At 30.6% G+C, this 27,140-nt stretch overlaps 3 protein-coding genes across 6 annotated transcripts; 1 reads left to right on the top strand and 2 right to left on the bottom strand.

Annotated features, from left to right (window-relative positions):
- The first annotated feature begins 295 nt into the window (after window positions 1-295).
- Window positions 296-2,087, top strand: LOC114181335 (transcription factor bHLH118-like). Of its 3 annotated transcripts, none has more exons than XM_028067762.1 (3): window positions 296-820; window positions 1,086-1,436; window positions 1,553-2,087. In XM_028067762.1, the coding sequence occupies exons 1-3, from the start codon at window positions 509-511 to the stop codon at window positions 1,565-1,567; spliced, it is 678 nt and encodes a 225-aa protein (XP_027923563.1). In that variant the 5' UTR covers window positions 296-508; the 3' UTR covers window positions 1,568-2,087. The 3 variants fall into 3 exon arrangements, with proteins under 3 accessions (XP_027923563.1, XP_027923561.1, XP_027923562.1); XM_028067760.1 differs by having other exon boundaries at window positions 303-820; window positions 1,531-2,087; XM_028067761.1 differs by having other exon boundaries at window positions 509-820; window positions 1,101-1,436; window positions 1,531-2,087.
- A 6,073-nt stretch (window positions 2,088-8,160) lies between these two features.
- On the bottom strand, window positions 8,161-11,018 carry LOC114181979 (receptor-like serine/threonine-protein kinase At4g25390). Of its 2 annotated transcripts, none has more exons than XM_028068706.1 (2): window positions 8,828-11,018; window positions 8,161-8,407 (listed from the first exon to the last, which is right to left on the bottom strand). In XM_028068706.1, the coding sequence occupies exons 1-2, from the start codon at window positions 10,792-10,794 to the stop codon at window positions 8,176-8,178; spliced, it is 2,199 nt and encodes a 732-aa protein (XP_027924507.1). In that variant the 5' UTR covers window positions 10,795-11,018; the 3' UTR covers window positions 8,161-8,175. The 2 variants fall into 2 exon arrangements, with proteins under 2 accessions (XP_027924507.1, XP_027924508.1); XM_028068707.1 differs by lacking the exon at window positions 8,161-8,407 and adding an exon at window positions 8,458-8,590 and having other exon boundaries at window positions 8,828-11,017.
- Window positions 11,019-18,545: 7,527 nt separating this feature from the next.
- On the bottom strand, window positions 18,546-24,412 carry LOC114182356 (glycosyltransferase family 64 protein C4-like). The gene is made up of 5 exons (XM_028069221.1): window positions 23,952-24,412; window positions 21,784-22,180; window positions 20,939-21,102; window positions 20,758-20,828; window positions 18,546-18,878 (listed from the first exon to the last, which is right to left on the bottom strand). Exons 1-5 carry the CDS (start codon window positions 24,218-24,220, stop codon window positions 18,718-18,720), a joined length of 1,062 nt encoding a protein of 353 aa, XP_027925022.1. The 5' UTR covers window positions 24,221-24,412; the 3' UTR covers window positions 18,546-18,717.
- Between the last annotated feature and the right edge of the window lie 2,728 nt (window positions 24,413-27,140).

Here is a 27,140-nt window from a genome sequence, read left to right on the forward strand (position 1 = left end):
AATAATACTACTTTTTATTAAATTTGTAATTTATTTTGTCTTTCTGTCTTTCCTTTTCTACCTTTTCTCTACGACATCACTCTTTTTATAATACTTTTTTTTTCGCATCTCTTTCATTGTTATAAAATATGTTGCTGAGACAGTGTTGTTATATAATATCATTCGTTTTCATGGGCGTGTGATGATTCATTTTTCTTTCTTTTACCATATTTTGACATAATTAAATTTAAGTAAGTTTTATATCTTGAAGCAAGTTTAATCCTTTATAAAGACTACTTTTCTAGAAATAATTAAGATTGTATATATAGATATGTTTGAAGAAAAAATTTGAAAAGAAGGTGTCATTAACATTTGTCTGAGAATGTATAGGGGAATCTTTGGCATGTGAGATGTGAAAAGCTTTGTTGAAATAGGTTATTAATTAGCCCAAATGAAGTGTATCTTCTCCTTCAGCCCCCATATCCAAAATTAAGGTAGTTTAGAGCACTGATTGAGCTCAGAGCGAACCATGTTTCCTTTACAACGAGGCAATGAGCTGGTTATCCAGTTTTCTAATAGTCCCCACCAGCAGCAGCAACACAAAATCTCTCAAGATCTGATTCTGGATGATTATGCTTCTCTGGATGATAATGTTTCTGCCAAAAAATTCTCCACATCCCAACCACAGAATCTTTTCTACCACCCAGATAAAAACAATCATCATGACTCTAACCAACATATGAAGAAGATGATTCACAAGGAGATCGAAAGGCAAAGGAGACAAGAAATGGCTACCTGCTATGCCTCTCTCAGATCCCTTCTCCCTCTTCACTTCATCAAGGTCAAACACTTTTGTTTTTTTATTTTCTTACAACTTGTACAACTCCTTGCTTCAGATCACTTAATTATTTCAATTTTAGTGGATACCCTTTTGGAAATCAGGCCACTCTATCAGCTAATTAACTGTTAGTAACCATTCTCTTAGTAGGAATCTAAGTAGAATTCTCTTTATTTCTATAATTCAGATGATTTTTACCGAGAAAAAAACCCAACTTTTCTTCTTCTTTTGCGGTGTTTCTAGTTTTCTGGGTTGCTTAGGGTTTTAGTGTGATATTTTTCAGGGAAAGCGTTCAATATCTGACCACATGAACGAGGCAGTGAACTACATAAAGCACATGCAGAACAATATCAAAGAGCTTGTTGCAAAGAGAGATGAACTGAAGAAGCTTTCCAACTACAGCAGCATGGATAATAGCCATGAGGGTTTGCATACATCTTGCAACTTTACTGTCCATGAGAATAATGGTGTTATAGGAATCGAAATCACCAGTGGCTTCAGAGAGGAAAGGCCTAAAGTTTCCAAGTTACTGCAGTTACTGATTCAAGAAGGTCTTGAAGTTGTAAGTTTCCTTTCATCAGAAGTGAATGGTCGATTGCTCCACAGTGTGCAGTGTGAGGTAGGAAATAATTCAGTGTTTGCTTTCAATTTTATTCTAAAAGTTTACTCTACTATGATATATCTACTATTTTCCATTTTTCCATGATTCTCAGGTAAACAATTCCTACTGTGTAGATCTATCTGAGCTGAGAAGGAAAGTTTCGAAAGCATTTCCAGCGTTTAGATGTTCTGACTAACTTTGCTGTTGGAGCTAGCTAGGTTCACAATCTCTCCAATAACAGCAAATTTACCATGACATGCATTTTAGATTATGGTACCTAGAAAAACCTAAAGAGTTTCAGTGCTTATTTTTTGAGTTAACAGTTGAATGAGTTTGAACAAGTCAAGAGAAACCTTCTTCAAATGGCAACACATTCAACTATTTGTCAAAAATAAATAAATGTCAGCAAAACCATAAATTTCTCACATTACCATCGAATTTCTCCTTTTAGACCTTTCAAACTTGATAGACCTAATTGTTTGAATGAGTTTGCTTGAAATTTTTGCAATGGCAACTGTCCCATTTTCTCACTTTGATTGGATTCTGTTTCTTTGTTTGGGAAGAGCGAGGGAAGAAGAAAGCAAGTTTATGTAACTCGACCATTTCATTTCTTTTTCCCAATTCCTTCCGTAGTTTTCTGCAATAAAATGGATTCATTATCAAATTTAACAAGGCTCGTTAATTTACCTTCATTTTTCGTATGTAAACTGTAGTTGAACGTAGAGTTTAGGAGGTTAATTACTTTAGCACAATAATCTGTCTTATCCATTGAGATTACAAAGATATTGATGGCTAATAAACAAATATTATTTTTTTTAAGGGTTTTGCCATGCTTCCTTTTATATTAACAGATCCAGAAATGAACAGCAATTGTATCTGCACTGCAAATGCATGGCAAACTTCAGGTGATGATTTTTTCTAGTATTTTGATTCTTTGAATCTTTAGCTATAGAAATTCATTAATTTTTGCTTGAAACGTTGGACGAACACGTATTTGCGTTCTTGACATAGAGAAAAAAAAATCAGTGTGGAATTGTATGTGGCTTTACATTGATAATCTGATAGCGTATAGTGTTACTGATATGAAAATAGATATATAACTCCTCTATTTATATTTACTTTGATTTTTTTCTCTCATTAATTAGATATGACAATGATGATAGAAATAACATTTTGAAAAGAAAAAGTATATATTATAACATATTCTTATATGCTTCCTGTGAGCTTTCTCATTTTTCTTTATGGTGAGTTTACCCAAACAATGATTTGTGCATGACAGTTTTCTGTAATTAGGAATTGGCAAGAATTAAGTAGAAAAAAGCTTACATTTGATATATGTGTGTATATATAGTGCTTGGGAATATCTTAACATATACCATGATCTTATATATATTTTGGATGAAATATATTTCAAATTCCTGTTAAATATAGTTAAATCCAATTTTAATTTAAAAAAGATATTTTTGTTGTCATAAATTTTAATTCTTTAGTACTTATCATTACTTGTTCATTATCCGTGTACAATTGAATATATCATTTTAATTATTACTTTTATATTAATAATTATGATTATATGCATCTTACATATATATCTACTAATTAAATGATTAGATGTTAAAAATTTAAATTCATAAAACTATAATAACACAATTTTTTAGTTTTCAAAGCTAAAATTAAGATATTTACAATGACTACAAATATTTATTTAATGTTATTTTTTCATCAAAATTATAAAAAGACCGGTAGCAATCATCAATTTATTATTATTATTATTATTATTATTATTATTATTATTATTATTATAGAATATAAAGTTTGTTAAAAATTAGTTCACAAAGTTAACTCGAAGGCATGAATTAATTCATCTTTAAATACGTGATTATGCATATGCTATATAGGAGTGTCGCAGGTTGCAAGAAATAATAAGCAGTAAACCATTTCAAACTCTTAAAAGTAAAAATTTCTTCTAAGTACGTACGTAATTAGATTTTTAAGAATATAAACTAATAGGTGAATTTAGTACAGAAATTACATTACAAACTAAAATTACTTGAAGATTAAATCCGTACATAACCCACAATAATATAGGATAAAAGAAAATGTTTTAAGCATATCAACTTTTGAACGATGCTACTATTTACAAGACAAAAAAAATTACAAAAATATGTTACCTAAAATTACAAAATAACTCTTCTGTAAATACCCATAAATATCTCTAGCATAGGTTAAGTATTTATTATTGGCTTCATAGAAATTATATATGTGGGTAATATATCATACCAGATATCAATATAAATTTCATTTAATCTTAAAATTATCTTATAAAATAAATTTTACACTCATTTATCAGTGGTAAACATGGATATTTAACATATGCAACATCAAGCATAAGTTGCAAACACTGTTTTCTGCCAGCATCGTGTTTAAAGGAAGCTTAATTTCTAGGTTAAATTATTATTATGAGTATAATATTCCATTTTAACAGTTTAAAATTAATAAAATAAAACGCTTCATCATAATATTCAAAATAGAAAATAAAGTGTATAAAATATATTAATATAGTTTTACAAAATATAGGATTATAAAAATATAACATCTATTTATACACTCAACTAAATCAACAAGTTCTATACAGAAACTAATAAATTCATGAGACCTTCCACTATTTAATTGATGACTACTCATCCCTAAAGACACCTCTCCTACTACTCTCACTACATAACTCAATCTACTCTATTTCAATGTGAATAATCAAGACATACACTAATAATACCATCACAAAGAATTTTCCTTGAAACTCTTTAAACATCATAACTTTACATGCTCCCACATCATCCCATACCAATTATCATCTTATATATCCACAACAACATTTTCACATCAAATCATAACAATAAAAGTCAATAATAAATATGCTTAGTACCAATTACAGATAATTTAAAAATAGCTACACTTGCAAAATAGGGCATCTGACGATCAACATCATTTGCCTCATAAAAACTGGCGCTCAGTGCCAGAATGCCACCACTCAATGCTCTAGAGCTTAAATGCTCTTAGACCTGCAGTGGCCACCACTGCTCAATGCCAATCAACTCATAAAAGTTGGTGCTAAGCGGCACCATTATGGGGCTCAACGCTAGTTCAGAAAACAAAAATTGTGTTGTGATTAAGGGAAATTCAACTTGTCCAATTGGTCAATTTGGTACTCCTTTTTTAATATTTTGTGTCCAAACAAAAGATAAAGCTTGTACCAAATTGCACAATTGCTCATATTTCATTTATCTCATTCAACATACCAAAGCAATTTGTAAACACTCAACATATAATTATCATCCAAATCACACAAGATCACCACAACCATACATGTTATACTAGATTCTTTAAAACCATCCATATTTCATCTCCAAATGCAAGAGATGAGCAACATGCAAAACATCAATTTTATAAAAACTCACACAACATACCAGCTTCTGTTACTTGTTATCCAGCGTAAATAGTTCTAAAACACCAAAACGCTTCAAACTTCATAGGATGCTCTATCTACATATAGAAATATCACAAGAATGATCTGGATATCGTTATAACCACTGATCAATAGAGACTCATATAGAAGACTAAAAAGACACATGTAAGCGAAAAAAGCCTCACATGCAACATAAGAAGACCAACTAAAAGGGTTGATACTTAACTTACGGGAACGAAAAAAACTAATCGGTCCAACTTGAAGAGTTCGTCGCGAAGATCACTTATGGTCTTAGATTTTCAATCAACAAAGGACGAGAACCCTTTGAGAAAAGTTAGTAAACTCGAAAAAAATAGTTTATAGAGACCTGATGTATTTTAAAATAATGAAACTGGTTTATATCAATTCTATTTATATTAAAACATTTTAATATTAGAATAATTGAGTTTCACTAATTTTAAATTAATGGCACTTCTAAAAGATCATATTCTAAGGTTTTACGACAAGGAAATAGGATTTTTGCTCTTAAATTAATCCAAAGTATCAGTCTCTATATATGTTTCATTTCTATGCATCTTCATATGTATAAAAGTTATTGTACCAATAAAACTTTTCTAAAGAAACGTATGTAGTGGGTGTGAAAGATCAATAGACATTAAATTAAAAAAAAAATACTATTTGGAACCACTTTGATACAGAAAATTTTAAAAATTAAAATACAAAAATAAATAAGATGTATGATAATTAATTTGGTGAATATAAATATAAACAAATAAATGTTATATAAACTGTAAAAATGAATGACACATGAAATGCGTTCCTAAAATAACTTTTCAGAACGAGTTATTTCCCACATTTTCTCTTTCTTCTTCCTATGTTCTTCTTCCTCCACAGCGTGGTACAACAACGATGCAGTGATGAAGAATATTTGAATCTTTTTCTATAAATGTGGAGTGCAATTAATAATTGTGAGGGTGGAGAAAGCAATAGCCTCCAAATTAGAGTTTAATGATGGAAATTACTAGTGACACCCCCAATTTACTATTAAAACTCTTACTTTTTCATGAGTTTTTTTTTTTTTTTACAATAAATACCATTATTGATCCCAGCAGTACAATGGAAATACTTTTTTTAATCAGAAACAAATTGTCATTGTGAATGTCAATAGAAAACAAAATATTTAATGGGGCTTGAGAGAAAATCTTTCAATTGGATAATGTAATTGTTTATGTGACAGTAGTATTGTTGTTTGACTTTTCTCTCTCTGGGCCCGATTTTCTTTGTACCGAATGAAAAGAAAACTTAGTGATTGATGCAACATGTATTTGATAATTGTTCTTCTAAATCTAGTTTTGCTGTTTAACGAAATGACCGATTAATCGTGTATATTAATAGTGACATTATCTTTGTCTCGAATCATGATTTGGATCCTCGCATTTCAAAATATACAACTGCACACGATCTAAGTCATTAACAAGAAAAATGTAGGAATGGTTCTAATTTGGTGGTGGTGACGGCAACAATGATAATGGTAGTGATAACTATGGTAAGAGTCTTGAAATGGAGAGAAGTGATGAAGGAGTAGATGGTGAGAATCATAATAAATTGGAGGTTAAGGGTAAAGAAATGAAAAATGAGCTGAAATTGAACTAATTTAAATAAAATAGAAACTTATTTGAATAAAAGATAAATCATCATAACTAAAAGAAAATGATTTTTTGACTATTAAATTTTGACAACTTTCTCTTACAATATTAGGTGTTATCTTTTAAGTGATTTTCCATTTTTTTTTTCATTCTCAATATTCAAAAATCACTTAAAAAATGACACATCATGTTGTAAAAAAAAGTTATCAAAATTTAATAGTCAAAATATTATTGTGCTAATTAAAACAGTTAAAGTGTAACATGAACAACATCGCTCTGTATACTTTAACAGAAATTACGTCAACAAAAATGACAACATTAAACATATTTAAAAAAAAATCAAATTAAATAAAAAAAAACAAAATAAAAACCAAAACAGTATTATTCCTTAGAATGTTTACTGAGATGGTTCCCTCACTTTGGTATTTAATTGAGCTATACTATGCATCAAAAAGCAAAATAATAATTTTTAATACAAATTTTCGTGAAGTCCTATAATATATTTTTCTGAGCAAACACAATTGTTAGAGGTAGCAGGGTAAGACATCAAAGCCTCAACTTTTTGCTTTTACTAGATGGTGGATATGAGTAGCAGAACATGAAAAGTGAAGTAATTTATGTTAAGAAAAAGAGATCGAAAAAAAAGAGAAAAATTATTAGTATTTTGATTGATACAGAAAATATATTTTTTTATTTATAAATTTTTAAGATTATTATTTTGTTGTTGTGTTTAAAATCAATATAGAAAGAATGATGATAAATTATTTATACTTACTACTCGTTTTTTTGTGGAAGCATTATTCCATTATGATTTTTGAAACTTGGCTGAAAAATAACAACTGCCAACATATTTGACGATGTCTATACATGTAAAATTGTAGAAATTTTCATAAAACGGAACTAAAAATGAAATACAATTTGAATAAAAATAACTATAAGAGATTGACTGAAATTTTAATTACATAAAATTTCAAATAATATACCTAATTAATATCATGTTTTATGCACATAATTAAAATTAAACATACAATCATATAACAAAATAAAATGAAAAAAAAAAGTTAAATTATAATAATTAAAAAAAAATAAGACAAATAAAATGATAAAATATCGATGTCTCCCCCTCCTAAATCAAAACGTTCTTTTTCGTGTGACAGATCAAAATTCCTTTTACAAATACATAATTTTTACACATCAAAATTACTAAATATTAATTTAAAATATTATATACCATTTACTAAAAAATTATTTAATATTTTAAAATTAAATAAACTATATCTAAATTATTTCATTCAAATGCAAATACGCAATTCACTATTACGATTTGAAATCCAAATCTAAATACGTGTTATACACGTTCCATATGTTGTTGTAATACAATTTGAACTATCCATTTAAATTCTTTTCGGATCATTTCATTCTAAAAAAAATTTCACTATATAAGAGGAAAATGCCCTTATAAATTAAATGGAAAAGACAAGGCTATAAATGTAAATCCTTTTGTCCAACTGACATTTTAAATTTATATAATTAAATTAAATATATTTTTATTCTCTTAATTTTTAGTGAGTTTTCTGTCCCAATTGATAATTTAGCATGCAATCTGAGATTTTTAAAAAGGAAAATAGCATTAGTATAACAATTTCCTTTACAGTACTCGGTAGTACTTACCAGATATAGTATCTTTGAACAAGAGTGGCCCTGTTTTACTGTTACAACCATTAACACAATCACATGAGAAAAGCTTATACAAACATTCTGCTTCAAAGAATTTAACCATTTCAAATTCCGATGTTCGCTTACTACTGCTTGTACCAGCATGGCTCTTCAACCTAGGAACAAAACTCATCCATACAAACTCTGTAAAGCCCACACAAATTCTACAAAACCAGTAAACAGTAATGGACCACATACACAACAAAACAACAACTTCTGTTGTAAAAAATCATATGTTGCTATTTCATTTCCAAAATCGAGATTGCAAACTACAAACATGGCCTTAGTCCTCGCAACAACAACATAGGCCATGGTATACCCAAATATGAACATCACTCCAGGAATGCCTATAAGTCAGTATGAAAAAATGCCTTAAGTAAATCTAATGTACACAGATCAAACACCACTGATCCACAATGGTATCAGAAGAAAGAAAACTGAAAGAACTAGGACCATAGTGGTTAACAGTAATTTAAAAAATAATACCTATACATTTTTCTTCTGTCATGCCAGTATATTTATATATATACTAGTTTAACACCTAAATGAAACTGTGTTATCTGATATCAGAACCAGAAACTTACCTTCCTTTTCTCCTAGACTTGAAGGGGTAGCGAGAAGGGGTTGAAGGAGAGTACTCAACAGGCAATTGGGGTGGTTCTAACTCCCCACTCAGAATCCCCACAACCTCCTTCATTGAAGGACGACGAGTAGGTGATTTCTGCAGACAAACCAAAGCCACCTTGATGCAGAGAAGAGCCTGTTCTTTATCCAACAACTGCAGAGACTCATCCACCAACTCAAAAAGCTTCCCATTTCTTGCACAATGGCGTGCCCAGGAGAGTAGATTCGCTCTCTGAAACTCAGACAAGGGAGAACCACTCACTTGAAGTGGTCGCCGCCCAGAAATTATCACAAGCAACAACACCCCAAAGCTATACACATCAGATTTCTCAGTCACATCACCACCATAGCCACATTCAGGAGCAACATAACACACAGTTCCCCTCATACTAGGAGTACTGCTAACACCACCACTCTTTGGAATCTCCCCACTTGCAGAATCAAAGCTGTTATTCCTCCTTCCTCTCCATAACTCACCACTCAATCCATCCATCCACCAATCCATGTTCCCACGGTTGTTTCTGCTCCTACTCTTTCCCTTCCTCTTATCCAATGCATCATCACTCACCCACCAATCATCACCATTCTCAATATCATCACTCTTTACACCCCCACCCTTTTTCTTCTTCTTCTTCTTGTTCTTCTTTTCGTTCTCCTCAAAACACTCATCTTTCCACCACTCCCTCACGGTCCTTCTCTTCCCCTTCACAGCCCCGTCAAACTTCTCCTCTTCCATTGACTCCCACCATTCCATTTCCTTCCCTCTTCTCTTCTTCTTCTTCTTCTTTGCCTCTTCCTTCCCCATCTCCACATCCCCATATTCAATTCCACCCTTCACCCTCTCCTTATTCACGTCCCTCCCAATCCACTCCATCACATAATCCTTAACCTTCTTACCCTCCCCACTCCCAACGTCATTCTCATGCTTCCACCACCAATCCCTCACCGAATTACTCTTCAACGCTTTCCCGTTCATCTTCTTCGCATCCTCCTTCTCAAACCCCGGCGACGCCCCTGCCACCGCCAATCCCGTCTCCGGCGAAGTCATCGCCATCATCGCCGCAGTCTCTGGCGAAGGAGATTGCTCCACCCCCAAGCTACCTTCTTCCATAAAAACACTGTGAGTACTCGCCACCGATCCGCAATCATCAACCTCCTCCTCCTTCATCTTCCGCTTCTCTTCATCGTTATTAACACTACCACACTCCAGAACCTCAATTTCAAACCTCGGAAGCTCCGAGCTCAACCTCGCTAACCCGAAGTCGCCAATTCTGGGCGAGAAATCGCGATCGAGCAAAACGTTACTGGGCTTTATGTCGCCGTGGATAACAGGGGGGTCACAGGAGTGGAGAAAGTGAATTCCTTTGGCTATGTTGAGAATAATTGAGAAGCGGGTGTTCCAGTTTGAGAGCTCGGGGCACTTCCGGTGCAAAAGCGCGTCTTGGAGGTTACCGTTTTGCATGAGCTCGTAGACCAAGAGGAAGCGGCGTCGTTTGGGGTCAGAGGAGAAGTGCGTGGCGGTGATGACGTGGGGAGAGAGGAGCTTGGAGGCGAAGAAAAGCTCGTTGTGGAACTCGCGCTCGCCCTGGTGAGAAGAGGCAGAGTCCATCAGCTTGACGGCGACGGGGGCTCCGGCGAGGGTGCCGGCGAATACGGGACCGAAGCCGCCGTGGCCCAGGCGGGAGGAGAAGGAATTGGTGGCGCGGCGGAGGACGGAGAAGGAGAGGCGGTGCGGGGGGGAGGAGGAAGGAGGAGGAGGCGGGTGGGTGGCGCGTTTGCGGGTGACGATGCGGTGTAGGCAGAGGAAGAGGAGGAGAAGGAGGAGGGAGAAGGCTGAGAGGGTGACGGCGAGGAAAGGTATGAAAAAGTGGTGGTGGTGATGACGTGGCGGTGTTTCTGATGAGGTGGAGAGTTGTCGGGATGGCATGTTGGAGATGGTGTTTGAGGGTTGGATTCAAGTTATTTGGGAGAATGGGTTGTTCATGGTTCTGTGGTTGTGAAGAGATGAAGAGAGGAAGAAGAAGAGTGAAATTTTGTGAAATTTTTTTGTATGTATATGAGAGTAAGAGTTTGGTGGTTAAGAGTTTGGTGTGTGTGTGTGTGTGTGGAGAAGAGTGTGTAGAATGAAAGTGCAATGTGTCAAAGTGATTTGTGTGTGTAACGTTGAGATATGACTGTTTCTTGTTGGACTTTTCTTGAGGTTGTTTTTCTTTGGTTTGGATACCCGTTTGACAACTACATTATCATACTATTTTTGTGTTTTAAAAACAATCCTATTAACTCTGATGTGATTACTTAATATAATCAAATATTTTATGATGGCTAAGTTAACTTAACTACTACTTTTATAAATAAAAAAAAGAGTATTTAATAAAATAGTTTAAAAGCTTTCAATTTATAAATTTTAGAGATTACAGCGTGTAATTGTTTGTTTTTGTACTATAAAAGAAACTTTTAATTCAATAAATTAGTTTATTAATTTAGAATTCAGTTCGGAATATGTCAACTCACGTATTAACTTATCCGCTATCAATTAATTTATAAGATAATTTTATCGTTAATTTTTACTGAGTAAAACTTAGCTCTCCCAAACATAAATTAGTATCTGATTAAACCTCTACTTGATACAATTTTTTTTTATTAAGCATATTTCACAAAGCATAATATCATAATTTTATCGATAAAAATTACCAAATTGAAAACATTAATAAATGAGGTTCTCGGTTTGGGATGGGATAAATTTCATACTTTAACATCTATTATTAAAATTTCCAATAAAATATTAAAGAATTATTTAAATAAGTTAATTATTTGTTGGTTAACGAGTGAATACGAATAATTAATATGTCATTACCCATTATCTATTATTACTATATTTTATTTAGATATTTTTTGTAACTAAATTGTATAAATAAATTTATTGGTGAAAAAAAATCTTAACAATTGAATACTTTTTTTAATTAAAATTTCTAAATTTATGTTTTACTTTAAATTTATAAAATTAAGTATTTTTAAATTTGTCAATTTTCTTTAAACTCGTAATTTTTTTAAAATAATTTTGTTTTATTTATAGTACAATTTTATTCACTAGTACATATATGAATACTCAAAAATGTAAAATAATTTGCATGTACTTTTTGAAAAGTATTCAACAAATAGTGGAATAATTTTCTTTGTAATACAGAACAAGTATCAATGTCTAAATACTATTTAGAAGCAAAGACACCCCTTGTCATTTCTATTTTTCCTAAAACATGTCTAAAAGAGTTGAATTTTGAGTACTAATAACTATATAAGGCAATTGGGATTTAAGAAAACAACAAAAAGTAATGAAATTATTTTCATTTTAAAAAAAAGTAAAGGCATAAACTTATAATACAGAAAAATAATAAATACATAATTTTATTTTTAATTCTGCATAACATGTAAAATATACTACTAATTGTGACAATCAAAGTCTAACCCTACATTATACGTTTCCTATAAGCTTTTTTTTTTTCTTAGTACTCAAACTTCTTACGCATACTCTATTCTGACTTTGACCTTCTTTAGAACTGTGAATTCTTATCTTTTTCTGTATAGTACTCTTTGTATTGTATATTTATTTATTCATTAGTACTCTGTTTCTTGTTTTTTAGTTTGCTTGTGTTTATGTGCAGAGCTACAATTGCAGCCCTGGCCAGGAATTAATTTATTTATTTGTTAGTACTCTGTTTCTTGTTTTGTAGTTTTCTTGTATTTATCTTGATGTTACTCAATTGTCTTTCTCTGAGTGTATGTGTAAAAGGCACTTTTCTAGTTGGTATCATTTTTCTTTCCATGTTTACATTATGACAAACAAAAAAATCGGTGCCTTAATTTCATAATATTATACGTGCTGTCATATACTCATTGTTTCATATTCATTGCCTCTTATTTTAATGCAAGCCAATCCAAAAACAACTAAGAGTTAAAAGAATAGTATTTTGCATGTTATATCGACTTAATTTTCATTGTTAATTAACTAGATAGGTTTAGTATTTAACTAATTATTTGAGAGAGAAGTATCCATGTGAATGTGAAGAGACTTATATTCAAGAAGAAAATTGTTGAAAAATTTAAATATAAGTTTAACGAAAATTTATAAATTTATTATCTTAAAATTTTAGATTGAAAAATTGTATTAATTTTTTGTCTGAACTGATTGTTAGATCTATAGAGGAGGTTTTACTGAGGAGATACAACACTAATGACACTTGAGTCCAACCACATAAGACATTGACACTACTCTCAACCAAAAACCTTAAGACGATGGGTTTATGAGTCTTTATCCTTATATAATACTTTACTTTCTCATTTCTAACTCATATTTGTAGTTATACATTTCTAGTTTTTGTCACCGATTTAGTGACCAAAAAGAAATTTAATTAGAAAAAACATCATTCATTATTAGTGATCGAAAAAATGGTCGTTATTTTATCACATTTGTGACTGAATTAGCGATCAAACTAGTTTAAAATCATAGATTCTTTTTTTGTTGTTAGTGACAAAAATAAGAGTCACTAAATTTTTAATACTAGCCACCGAATTAGCTACGAAATTTTCGATGACTAAATTGGTCTCCAAAAGTTAAATGCGACCAATCTTTTTAGCGATCAATTAGCGACTATAATTTCGGTGGCTATTTAACGACCAAATTTTGATTCGGTTGCTAAGTGGTTTACGACTAGGGTTTTTGTTACTAGTTTTGTTTAGTCTCTATTTCGGTCGCTAAACGATTTGCGACTGATTTTTGATCATTTAGCTACCAAAATGGGTGGTCACTAAAATGCATTTTTTTTGTAACGCATGTAAGATTTAAACTCATACTTGAATTCCTAACACTGATGTCTTATTATTATATTTTCCAATGAATTTATTATTATCTTTTTCCAATAAATCCTTGCTCATAAGAACTATCAACAATTAGTTTGTAGTATTAAAAAGACATTTTCTTAAAGAAAGATTAATGGGAAACCTACTACTTTTGTCGTAGCATGTTAAGTACAAAAAGGGTTTACATAAAATATGAAGAATTATTAAAGATGAAGAGAAGATGTGAAAAGTAGGGTTTGAGAGGTTGGCATGAGAAGTGGAGAGTAGGTGATTTTCCTTTTTACTTCCTTTTATGATTCTTCAAACTTCCAACTTCTTTTCTTTCTTCAAACCAACCTTTGTTTAGGTTATGATTATCCATGACCCACACTTTTGGGGGTGGTAATAGTAGAACACCACCAAAAACTCTTTGTTCTTTTATTTTGGTAGATTTTGACTTTGTAATCTACTAATTGCAATTTTTTCGTATGGTGATAGTGACAAATACTCATTAATAATATCTCTCAATTTTGGCTATTTGGGATATACATATAGGAAAAATGTTTCATTCTTTTCATTGTTGTTTTATGTAAAATTTTTCCTCCAAAAGAATTAACTAGGGATTGATTTGTTTCAAAGAAAATGTTTAACAATGTTGTTAGTTTACTGTTCCATCTGATTTTTAATATGTTTTTAGCTTGCTTATTAATAAAAATGATAATTAATTAATTATTTACTCTAAAGACATGATAAATTAGAAAGATTCTAAATATAATAACACTTGATTACTTGAATTAAAGATTGAGTGCATGGGTTTGAACCCTTTGTCTTTATTATTAATTTTCATCGTAATATGGATTTATCATGCAATGTTAAGCAAATATATTCAAATAGGTAAATCAAGTAATAGCAACTCTTTTAATTTAGAAAAATATAATTATTAACCTATGCTTTTTAGCCCAAAATGGGAAAGAGGAATTTCTATTCACAGAAAAAGAGATTGTTTTTAGTCAACTATCACAACATTTACACCCATTAAAATCTTTTCTTTTTTCTGCAATTTTTAGACAAAATTTTATATTAACATAAAAGAAAATTATCCATCTTTGGAGATGAATTAATTTCTTTGTGCATGTACTGTGTGAGTGCTTTTATTGTGGAAAGTGGCATGACAATTATGGTTATTTATTATCGTTCTAAAATTAAAAATCATAGTGAAACAGGTTTTGCCCATAACTATTTTTTCTCATTTATGACACACTTTCCAACTTTTACAACAAAGTTTTGTTTTTCTTTTTATTCGCATATAAAAGAAGAAGCTCTCTGTGTTTTTCTATGCTCAAATTTTTTGTTAATTTAAACAAATTCATTTAATAAAATAATCTTCGTAATGTCTGTATTTCTTCCTCCAAAACGTATTTTAAACTCGAAATCTAAGTTAAGATGAATAAATCTTCTTGATAACTCGATGATTGAATAATTGTTTTAAATACCTAATTTTGTAGTTAGTGTCTTAATGAAATGAAAATTAAAAAAAAAAATATTTCGAGATTATACTATGTTTTCTTTTTCTCTTCTAATTTTTATTCTTTAGTGATTTAATTACGAGTCATTTTACATTCGATAAAAATGAAAAAATTAAATATTTTATAAAAAATATTCACAATTTTTTTAAAATTTTAAAATAAATTTATATCAATCCTTTTATGTAAGTAAGTTGGACTTAGTGTTCATTAATGTTATGTCTTTTCAATAATTAATTTTCTCAAAAAGCCGATCAAAATGTGTCTGCATCCTAATTTTCCTTTTTGGAAAATGTTGTCCAAGATTTTCATTTATTTCATTCTGAACTTTGATTTTCTGAATATAAACAACTTATTCTACTCTCAAAATCTCAAAATCTCAAAATCGTGTGAATTGGTTCATTTCCTTAAAATATTTCTCTTTCATACAAAATTATTTGACTCAAATTTATAAAATAAAGTATTAGATACGCATGCACTGTCTAGAATCAAAGAGGAAAGTGATAGATCCATGAAGACACAGTCACACAGGAAAAGGATGGTGGTTGAACTTGTAGGGTATCCTTGTCCATGGAGGACACAACAATGGATATCATGTGGGACTAAGTCATAACTAACTAAAAAGAAATTTTTCATTAGGTACAATTAAGTTGTATACAAATTAAAAACTAAAATAGAGAGACTTTGAAACAAACTTGATATAAATTAACTTATCCATAAATTAATATTACTTTATGTATTTCTTTTTCTTTTCATATATAAATTTAAAGAATTTATTTTCCAAACATGTCCTCTAATAAAGATTTGTCTAATTAGTATAAATGATATATATATATATATATATATATATATATATATATATATATATATATATATATATATATATAAATTGAGTTAGACTCTTGTAATTCATATAGAAGTTTTATTGATAGATAATTTATGTTTGTGTTGTTGTAATTTATAAAAGAGTTAAATATGTTTTTGGTCCCTCCATGCAATGAAATTTAGAATTAGTTCATTTTTAAAATTTTTGACAAATTTAGTTCTTCATCTTAAAAAATGCGTGAATTTAGTTCTTTTAACCAAATTTTGTTAAGTTTATTCGACGTTTCGAGCGCATATTTGAATTATTTACACCATTTGATACATTTTAGCTTCAATGTTAACTCAAATATTATCATAAAATACGTTTAAAATGTCAAATAAACTTAACAAAATTTGTTAAGAAAACTAAATTCACGCATTTATAAAGATAAATAACTAAATTGGTATAAAGTTTTGAAAAAAAATTAATTTCAAAATTTACTGAAACTTGAGGGACAAAAACATATTTAATCCTTTATAAAGATTGAAGATCAGTCATAATCCAAATAAATATTTAGAATTAAAGTTACCTAATTTTTTTTCCTAAATGGAATGTGTGTTATTTAGAGTTGGATGCAACTGGTAAGCCAAGAAAGCAACTCCCGCAATCTATGGCGGCAAAAGTCAAGTTTACCAAACCTAATTTTCTAAATTTCAGCCCCTAATTGTTTTTTCTTTTGCATTTTTCATATGAGTTAGAGATAATAATTCATAAAAAATTAAAAGAAATATAGTACAAAGTGACTTTCATTTAAAGAAAAGTTAAAAAAGGATTCTAAAATAATTTCTGAGTATTTTAAATCCAACCATAAAAAATCTCTGACCCATTAATTGCTAGCATGGTGTTGGGACTTATGTAGTAATGTTGAGAGAAATAAATTCCAGCTAAAAATGTTGATTTAAACTATTACTAATAATTCTTTTAACTTCAAATTAACTATTGACATTTGGTTTTTTCAGTCCATCTTCTTTTTTTTCTTTTGACAGTAAGTATATTCATAGTTGATGAATTAAGTCAAAGAGAATAATTGTTAAAAGCTGTGTTCACACGTCTGCGAAAGGAAATTTGGTTACAAAGTAGCAAAGAACAGAATTTCAAGAAACAATAGGGTAGCACAAATGATTTGACTTTTTTGCAGGAAATATTTTTAATTCGAATTCCACTATCATTTTGTTTTTTGTTTAAGATTACAAGAAATCTCCACTACAAGTAATTGATTTGTTTAATAAGTAATATCTTCCATGCATTGAATAAATGAATTTTTTTTCCTCTTTTTGTTGTCATTCCAGCGTGAAATACAATAACAATATACATTTATAACTATTAATGAATGAAATGAGAAGGTTAGTAAAATATAACTTCTTCATTTTCCTTTTCTTTTCTTAAATTTCAATGAAGTAAGTAACTTTTTTAAGAAAATCTCCCATTTCTTCTGTATCAGTCTGTTTCAGAGTTCTTTAAGGAAAGAAAAATCCAAATACTTGTCTGATTTTGAAAACCTACCCAAATATTAAAAAAGTATTGATATTCAGTGCTATTTTATTTATGCAGAGGAATGAGTAATTTGAATAACCAATTGTTTGGTACCCTGACGGAAGAAGCCAAAATAAATGCTCTTTTGATCAGTTTGGTTAGTCCATTTATACGTGTAACCATATGGGTAGGTAGTGAGTTATATGAAGCCAGATATAACAGGTTGGATGAGGTGAACACCACAATGAAGGGATGAGGCTGCAAAATACTGAAACTGTCAGTTAAATTACGTGAAATTGTTGAAGTGTCCCATTAATGGAGAACAATGCATGATTGCAATCAGTATTGATATAAAGTAGAAAACTGAACCCTAGTTTTGCACAGTAAAAAAAAATGCAGAATACGATAAAGTGAAGGAGCTCAACCTGAGGTTATAACTTGATGTAAATGTGAAACCCTTGTTAAAATGTTTTACCCAGTCATGTGTGATATTGTCTTTCATGTACTATATAGTATTAAAAGATATTCAATTACAATCAATTTGATCATGATTTAAGCATAGGTAAACGGATGAACCGTGAGACATTATAAGTTTGATGCTCAACATGGTTTTAAGAGGGCTCAGATCTTTAGCAAAGACATTTTTATGATATCTTAACCATTGGAACTATTTAATTTATCTTATAAAAAGTACTACTACTATCAAGTCATGTTTAAAGTTATATATGAAAGTGATTCGGTCACATGACCATCAATTACACCCCAGGGAATCTTTCTCAAGTTTTAAGGACATTGTGTACTTGGAATAGACATTGAAAGAAAAGGGTTTGGTTTTATCAAGGCTTAACTAGATAGATGGGTCAAGAAAAGGTGGAGCATCATGCTTTTGCAGGAAAATCAGTGGAGCATCGGTACAGGGCCTTTAGCAGAATAACTACAAGCAAAAAACTAAGATTCAAATGGCATCATATTTTGCATCAGATATCAATGAATCAAAATGTAGTTGACATTACTGTAGAAGTGTGAAACTATGATACACAAACACAATATGCTCCTTGACCAATGATATTTAATCTTTTTAGTTTTGTTCTTTATATTTTTTCTTTGGAAGTGGAATGGATCGACGAGTTGGTTACTGATAAATGAATCAAGAAATCTACCATAACCATTCGTTTCTAGCACCAACTGCTTTCACATTAGTTAACACAAGTGGAGAAGTTTTGTAAAGCGATATCAAGTCATTGAGACATCTGTTTCTCCTGGGGCTATGCCCTCTCAGACTGCTAATACCCGATGCACCAATCTCATTGATTTTGCCTGCAAAATTCAAGTACAAGTTTTGATATTTCATTACCTTCAAGTTGAGAGATAGATAATATAAAGGGACAACCCAAAACAGAGATCAAGTAATCATTATCTAGCTTTCCAAGACCACAAGAATATTTCTCAACCCAAAATGGTAAAATTAGTCCATTACTATTTTTTCTTCCAGCACATACTTTGAAATACAGAAAGTGAGGATTATTCTGCCAAAGACTACATAATTCATGGTATTATGGCTATCTTGAGACCTGGATCAGATTTAGCCGTCTCTAATTTTTTACAAGATAGAGCTACAAATTTATCCATGAAAGAGCATGTTTTTTATGCTTCTTATTTTGATAACCAGGAGATATAATTCTCCTCCCATAGGTTGGCAACCCATTTTAGGAGTAGAGTGATATCTCTCGTTGCGACTCCATGTCCAACTGATAAAATCTCAGACCTTTGTTAAGAAATCCAAGAGTTGAACCCCTTATGCTAACAACTTTGGATATGATTTTTATCATTAAGGCACAAATTAAAAACATAGAAAATTAATTCATCACTGGCAATTAATGAGTTTTGCGTTCTATTGAGAATAGAATCAACCAATTCTAACAGTCCACTGGAAAAAAATTAGGGACTTCCTATCGAGTGCCATAGGATATCAATCTTTCTATTCCTTAATAATACCGTCTTTTTAACTTATTTTTTGCCATTTTTTCCAACAATACTCCTATATATAATTAAAATTAATCAATATAGTCCACTTATATGGAAATGAGACAAAATAGTAGTTGAAAAGTGGAGAGTATTTTTATCTAAGTTTATATTAAATAACTATAGTTTTGGAACACAACAGGAGTGAATAAGAAGCATTAAATAAACCTTGACAAATGCTTTTAATTATCGACAAAAACCAAGTAGCAAATAACTTGTGTTTCTAAAACAATATGGCTGAGTCTGGGTAGCCAGTTTAAATAATTTACAGCTCATTTAATCAACTCAGAAGCTTGTTTAACAGAGGATAAGGATACTTGACAAATGAGCTTATCCAGTATTACTCTGTTTACACTATTTACTCTAATTTGAAATAAAATAATTTGATTTTTAAACAAAAAATTATGCGATTAAAACTAATGGGGAAAAACCAAAGCTATAATTACAAACTAAGATATATTGTCTGTTTAAAAAAGAATTTATATGAAAAAATTATACAACCACTTTATGTCATTTTACATTTATGAATTAAGTGACAAATACTTTTATAAAAAAAATTTAATTCAATAACATTTTGGTATAAACAATTCAACAAAATAAATTTTGTTAAAGATTTAGCTTTTCAGCTGATAACTTAGTTCAGCCAAAACAGACCCTAAATGAAATTACAACATAGGAGCAATGCAATAATTTTATTCATATAGTTTTCAGAAATTTTAATGTTATGATATGACATTGGAGCGATGTCTGTGCTAGACGCTAACACTGAAGTACTAATATTAACTACAAGTTACAACACCGCAGCAACTTTAAAAAGCACTACAGAAAGTAAAAAAAAAATGTATTCAAACTAAGAAATTTCCATAAGAATAACTTCATATCAATTGAGATGCACATATTGCATCCTTATATTTTGTGCTGTGACATGTTTATTGCTGTGTACATGTTTAATGATGCTTAAACAATGTCCATGTCTGTTTCAAAGCGACGATGCTTGCAATTTTCACATAATGAGAAAAATTTGTGGCTCGATAGCATGCATGAGAATTAGTTTAATTGGAAAAATACAAGCAGTGTATCTTCAACAAAAGTTTTCTTTTAAACTTTAGTTACTCCTGTAGATTGCAAACAACAAATTGAATCCCATACTTAAAAAGAGAGAACAAAAAATTACCCTTCACCCATATTGGAGGAGCACCTGTAGCATTAGCAACGAGAAGGGACATTGCAATGTCTTCACAAGTTCTGTTGACGGAAAAAAAATTAAAATTTTTAAAAAAAATGAGGATGTGAAAAGGAATAAGTTATAAGAATAAATTTAAAATTCTTGTGGGTTAATTAATCATATATATTACCTGTCCCTGGAAACATAGCCCTGAATTGATGAAGACATCTCTTGAGTATATAAATCCAAGTATTTCCTGTGAAAGAATGCAGCCTTTGAGAGAACCATGCTATAAGTGCCCATCCACCAAACAGACCACCATCCTCCATACCTGTAATATGCAACATTATTTTGCTGTAGTATACAAAGTGAAATCGGTCAGGTACAATATGAAAATAGCAAATCAAGTTATATTCAATAAGGGTAAATCAGCGTTCCATTTTGTTACTATCAAGCACATCCCACGAACACAATGGACATCTGCATATTGCTCTTATTTTTCCCTTTCTAAATAAAAATATAGTAGAAAACATGCCATGTGTTTTCCCATTATTCCGAACAATATTAGTCATCTTTGAAGTGAGTTTGTCTCTAAATTGAGCAAGGGCGTACCTACAAGTAAATTAGAGGATTGTAAACATAATACAATTAAAATGAGGATGATACTATAGTATCACTTTAAAAGAGCCAAGTCCATTTTAGTTTCATTTTCTCTCCCTCCATCCCCACCCTTAACACCGTAAGTAGAAGTTGCAGTCCAACCATTCTTGTGTAAACAATTAACGAAGTGTTCATCTTCATCACATGACCAATCAAAACTAAATGTCAAGCTTTAGTTTAGTTGGACTCTGCCATTGGACCATACAGCCAAACCTATAAAATACTAAAGGTTTCAGTATCCAACTTGCAAGAATTATTGCAAACCTCGAAGTCATATTTCACCATTGAGAAATGAAAGAGAGTAAAAATGTAAAATTCAAGCGGTTCAAATTCAAGTAACGAAACAGGAAATGCTGTAATTTACCAATAACTAACCTCCTTATCCAGCCAGTGCATTCGAGGAACAAATCCCACCATTGTGGAAGGTGCACTTTGCCAGACAGAGAAAGCAAAATCTAGAGTAGAGCATGGAACAATCACATTATCATCAACTGAGAAAATTGCGTCAGTCTTGAGGTCCTTAATTGGCCTAAACCTGCTGTTTGACTCATAATCTGCACTGATGTCAAATCTAAAGTTTGGTTTGTGAGCTTTCTGAGACTTCGAAACCACAATCTTATTAAGATATGTTTTCAGCCTCTCAGATGGTTGTTCACCTTCAGTCCACACCACATGCATTGCATCAGCATTTCGACAGGATGCATAATGAGCAACAGTTTCTTTCAGAAGAGATTTTTCCCTCCAAGTGTTTATAAGCACAGTATAGCTAGCCCTGAATCGTGAATTAAATCAGTTGTATCAGCAGATCCAGCTCAAATTATGAAACATAAAAAAATCAAACTCCACAACTATAATCCTACTGGGAGCAAGAGCCGCAATGTCATTACATACAAGGAAAAACCACTAGAAGAAAATACAAGTGTGGGCTTTATCAATTTTCAAACACTTCTTTTAGTTTTAAAACAGTCAAAGACTACCGACTTTCAAACCCAATGCAACGTGACATCCAGCACTACTCTAAATGACTCAGGCTTGAGCTAGAATCACAAAATAAAATATTCGAACATGTGTCTATAAGGACCTTTACAGTGTCTTTGGATGGAGAATTTCTAAAGGGTAATTCACTTTTATAAATAACTTAAAATCTTTTTTCAAAAAATATATTGTGTGAACAGAAAATTTTGAAAAAAAATTGAAATTTTAGGAATCTATAATATATTAATTTTATCAATTTAATTAATTAAAATCAGAGAACTTCAAATTTCACCTTAAAATTAAGAATTTAAATTCTTCTCCTAAATCGATGATTATTTTCTTCATATTCTTTCGTGGGCTCAATCTCATTTGGGATGTCATGGTCAGGACATTGTTAGCTCGATATCACTTTTTGAAAAATGTCTACCAGAGTTTCTTTTAGGTTAAAGTGAATCATATTTATTTTTGGTTGTCATTGCCAAAGTTAACTTTTTTGTTATTTCCCAACAAATGTTAGTAAGAAATTTCTTTGTTAATATCAAGGTTGTTTTCTAGCTAATGTTAAACATGATTTTTTTTTGGGTGATGTTAATTAGGATTATGTTTCAGATAATGTTAGTCAAGGTTATTTTTCAACCAACTTGAATAGAAGTTATTCTCGGTTGACATTGTTGGGATTATTTATTTGCAGAAGTAAGTCAAGTTTACTTCTTGGTTGCCGTTTGTCAAGATTTTTCGTGGATGTTAGCCAAATTTTTATGGTTGAAGTTAGTGATTATTTTTTGTCGATCTCTGTATAATTTTTTTTATCCACGTCACTAGTGTTATATAGTGATAATTTTTGTATTTGGTAGTAATAAATGTTAATTATTATATCCAAACACAACGTTTGAAAAATTAAATAATTTGAATGAATTTAAATTTCTTCACAGTTGTAAAATTATCTACCCAATCACAAGGTTAGTGGAAAATAATAAGAATAAAAAATAAAATGAAGTTTTTCATAAGTTAAAATTACTTTATACATAAGTTAATCTAGCTTATGAAGAAGTTAATTTCAATCTTTCTTTTCCAGAAGTGCTTAGAAAGAACTTTGTCTAAATAGACTCATTTGTTTCCCTCAAACAATTACAAATCTATAATGTGTTAGGGAATCAATCTACCATCATGACTATCCTTAGATAGGAATCTCAAAATCCTCTGCTGACAAATATTATGGTGAAATAAAGAACCTAAAACATCATAATGTTACCTTTTGCTTAGAGAAATTGTCCAAACGATATCCAATTGCAAGATTAAGTAACGGGAGCTCTATTTTAAAGCAAAAAATACATATAACAAAACTGGCTTCTTTTTAAATCCAAACCAAACTGATCATGTTAAAACTAATTTTCACCTCTGAACAAAAACTCTGATTATAATAGATTATGACAATAAATAATCCATTATACATATAATTAGTGAAATCATTTAATTTCCACAACCATTCTATATCAACCCTAAAAAGAACAGATCCATCAGAATAAAATAAAATTGCAGAGAAGAAAAACAGATCCATTTTTTTATACCTTGAAGTACCCGAAGAAGGGTTGTGAAGGTTCCAACCCATCCACGAACTGAGTCTGGCGGTGATCAAAACGACGACGGAGAGAGCAAACAGCGCTAAGAAGAGCTTGAACTTGGCGGCGCCGAGGAACTGTTTGGCTCGGCGGAGGGAGAGAAGGGGGCGGTTGCTGTAGGCGCTTCGGATGGCTGCTTTCTGCTTCGCCGGAGAGTTGAAGCCGTCGACTGCGTCCGCGGCGATGCCGGCGTCGCGAATCTGAACGGAGGTGGACATGGCTCAAGGTAGAAGAACATTCGATTAACCGTACAAAGAGAAGGCGATGCTTATGATGGTGGTGATGTTGATTACAATCACCATGTTTGCGCGTGATGAGCGCTTCAAACGACAAAGCGATACATACACGATCACCTGCTTCAAAACGACGTTTCTTGAACTCAAAACGACATACTGAACTATTTTATGTTCATATCACCACACATAATTGTTGTAAGTGCGCAAAGTGTGTCTTGTAGGAGAAAATTAATTTCTCATAACGATTATTTCTTAACATGTCCTATTAACGATTATTTCTTCACTTCATATTACATGTCTAGTTAATTTATTATTTAAAATAATCTCTAATGTAATAGTTTATAAAATAATTTTAGTTAAATATTTTGTTTAACAAAATTTATTATATATATGATTGTATTTTTACAAATAAGTAAAAATAACGTTGGTGTGAAAAATGTATGCTTTGGAATAAAAGTATGAATAGATAGAACATTTTAAATATTATTATCTGAAATTAATGATAAGATTTCTAAAATTAAGTTAAACATTCACTTAATAAAGAAAGAAAAAAAATACCAATTCTCCAATTGAATAGGACAACAAATTTCCTCTCAAAATTTACAAGTTGCTTAACAAGACATGAAAACGTGCTTAAACCAGAACAATCCCATAAGTTGTTTTTAAATGTTGTATGAAAAATATAAAATTATGAAGAAAAAAATATATTTGTGGTTAAATATTTTTACAGCTTTAAACATGAGTATCATAATTTTGTATAGCCTAAATTAATTGGCCTTTGTTTTGTCACTGTATTTTGATTTCTTCATTATCTTTTAATATGCCTTTTGTTTCCATTATTGGCTCCCTAATTTGGATAACCCAAGAACTCTATTTATTTTTTAAGTGAGTCTCGTCTCATTTATCTACACTCATTTTAACCTATTAAGAGAAACAGATAACATCATCATTTAACACTCGTATATTAAAAAAAAGATAAAATAACTCTATTGATTTAATTACATAAATCTCTTTTCATGGGAAACAGATCGGAACAAAATATATATATATATATATATATATATATATATATATATATATATATATATATATTCCATTTATAGAACTTTTTTATAATATTAGATATGACAAGCTGATAGTACTATTTTATAAATCTTCCGACTTATTGTTTTCTATTTCTTTAATTTACATAAATTTCATTAAATATTGAGACTCAATAAGAAAAAAATATAAGACACTAGAATGGCGTTTTAAAAATTAATATTAATTTAAAAATAGTGAGATTCCATTATTTTAATATTAAAAAATTTTAGTATAAATAGAATCATTATAAACGAATTTTATTATTTTAAAACACATGATCTGTTTAGAAATCACATTTTTAGAGTTCTCTGACGGTTTTTCTTATTTGTCCGTCTAATTGGAGATCTGAGATTGTAGGAGGTGATCCTCGTGGTGAACAATTCAATTTGGATTGAGTTTCTTCATTCGTATAAGTTGAGTTTCAGTCATTTAGTCTTTTTCTGTTTTCTGTTGCATGTGGGTTTTTTCCGCTTGCATGTGAGGTTTTAATCTTCTATATGAGTCTCTACTTATCGATGATCATAATGACATGTCTTGATCGTTTTTGTGATGTTTCTATGTGTAAATAGAGCACCCTATGGAGTTAACAGTGTTTTAGAGTTGTTTAAGCTAGATAATAGATAAGGGAAGCTAGTTGTTTTTTGTATGCGTGAATTTGATAAATTTAATGTTTATCATGTATGTGATTGATTTTATTTTGAGTGAATTTGTTTGGTATGTATAATTGGTGTATTTTTGACTATTTTGATCTTGTGGTAATTGGAAGAAATTAGAATATGAGTCATTGATCAAATTGGTATCAACTCAAATATTTTAAATCTATTTTGGACCAGTACCTAAAAGAGAAGTACCAATTTGAGCTATGAAATAGGTCCAGATTGCCAAAAAACCACAAAATAATTTTGCTGATATCTAATGCACTATTGAGCCTCAAATGGTGTCGCTGAGTGCCAACTGTTGCAAGTTGATTAGCGCTAAGCCCTGGCCAAGTGGAGCTGAGTGCTACAAACCATTGCAAGTCTAGGAGCATCTAGGTCTCAAGGCATTGAGCATGTTGTGTGAGCATGTGAAGTTATGATCAATTATACTACAACTTTAGATGTTTAAAGCTACAAAGGCCTCAATGTTAGAGTAGGTAAAGGTCTCGATGAGCTTTAGGAGTGATTGGTTTATATATAGAGCTTGTTAGTTTAGTTTAAGTGTATAAAAGATATAATTTTATAGTCATATCTTTTGTAAGACTGTATTAGTATATTTTGTATACTGAATTATCTATTTTGAACATTATGATGAAACATCATATTTTATTAATTTAAACTACTAAAATTGGGATGGTAAAAAAACATTGAAACTTAAATATAAATAAAGCTTAATTAGTATTAATATGATCTATTTAATGTTAAGCGTATTACCAGCACAAATAAACAATAATTACTTAATAGTTATTCCAAAATACTTATGCACAATAATTGATTGATAACTCATTTAGAACAAAACTGTTTCCACAAATTGTGTTGATATTTAAGGAACTTAAAATATGAAGAAATAAATATTTCTTTTGCCATTTTATCAAACACTTCAAAACAAAATAGATGAAAAACAATATAATAAGTAATCGTTAAGGTTAGATTTCATCGAACCTCATTCTCGTGCATACAATTAGTCATTGTCTTTTCAATTTAATTTTAAAAATGAACCCTCAAGTTTAGCCAATCCTAATTCCTTAGTAAGATGAACCTAAATTTCAGTGATAAAAAATAATTAAAGATAATTATTAATTACAATTATAGTGATCAATTTAGATAATAAAACATTATCG

This window comes from Vigna unguiculata, chromosome 4 (genome assembly GCF_004118075.2).
Source record: "Vigna unguiculata cultivar IT97K-499-35 chromosome 4, ASM411807v1, whole genome shotgun sequence".
Taxonomy (NCBI): domain Eukaryota; kingdom Viridiplantae; phylum Streptophyta; class Magnoliopsida; order Fabales; family Fabaceae; genus Vigna; species Vigna unguiculata.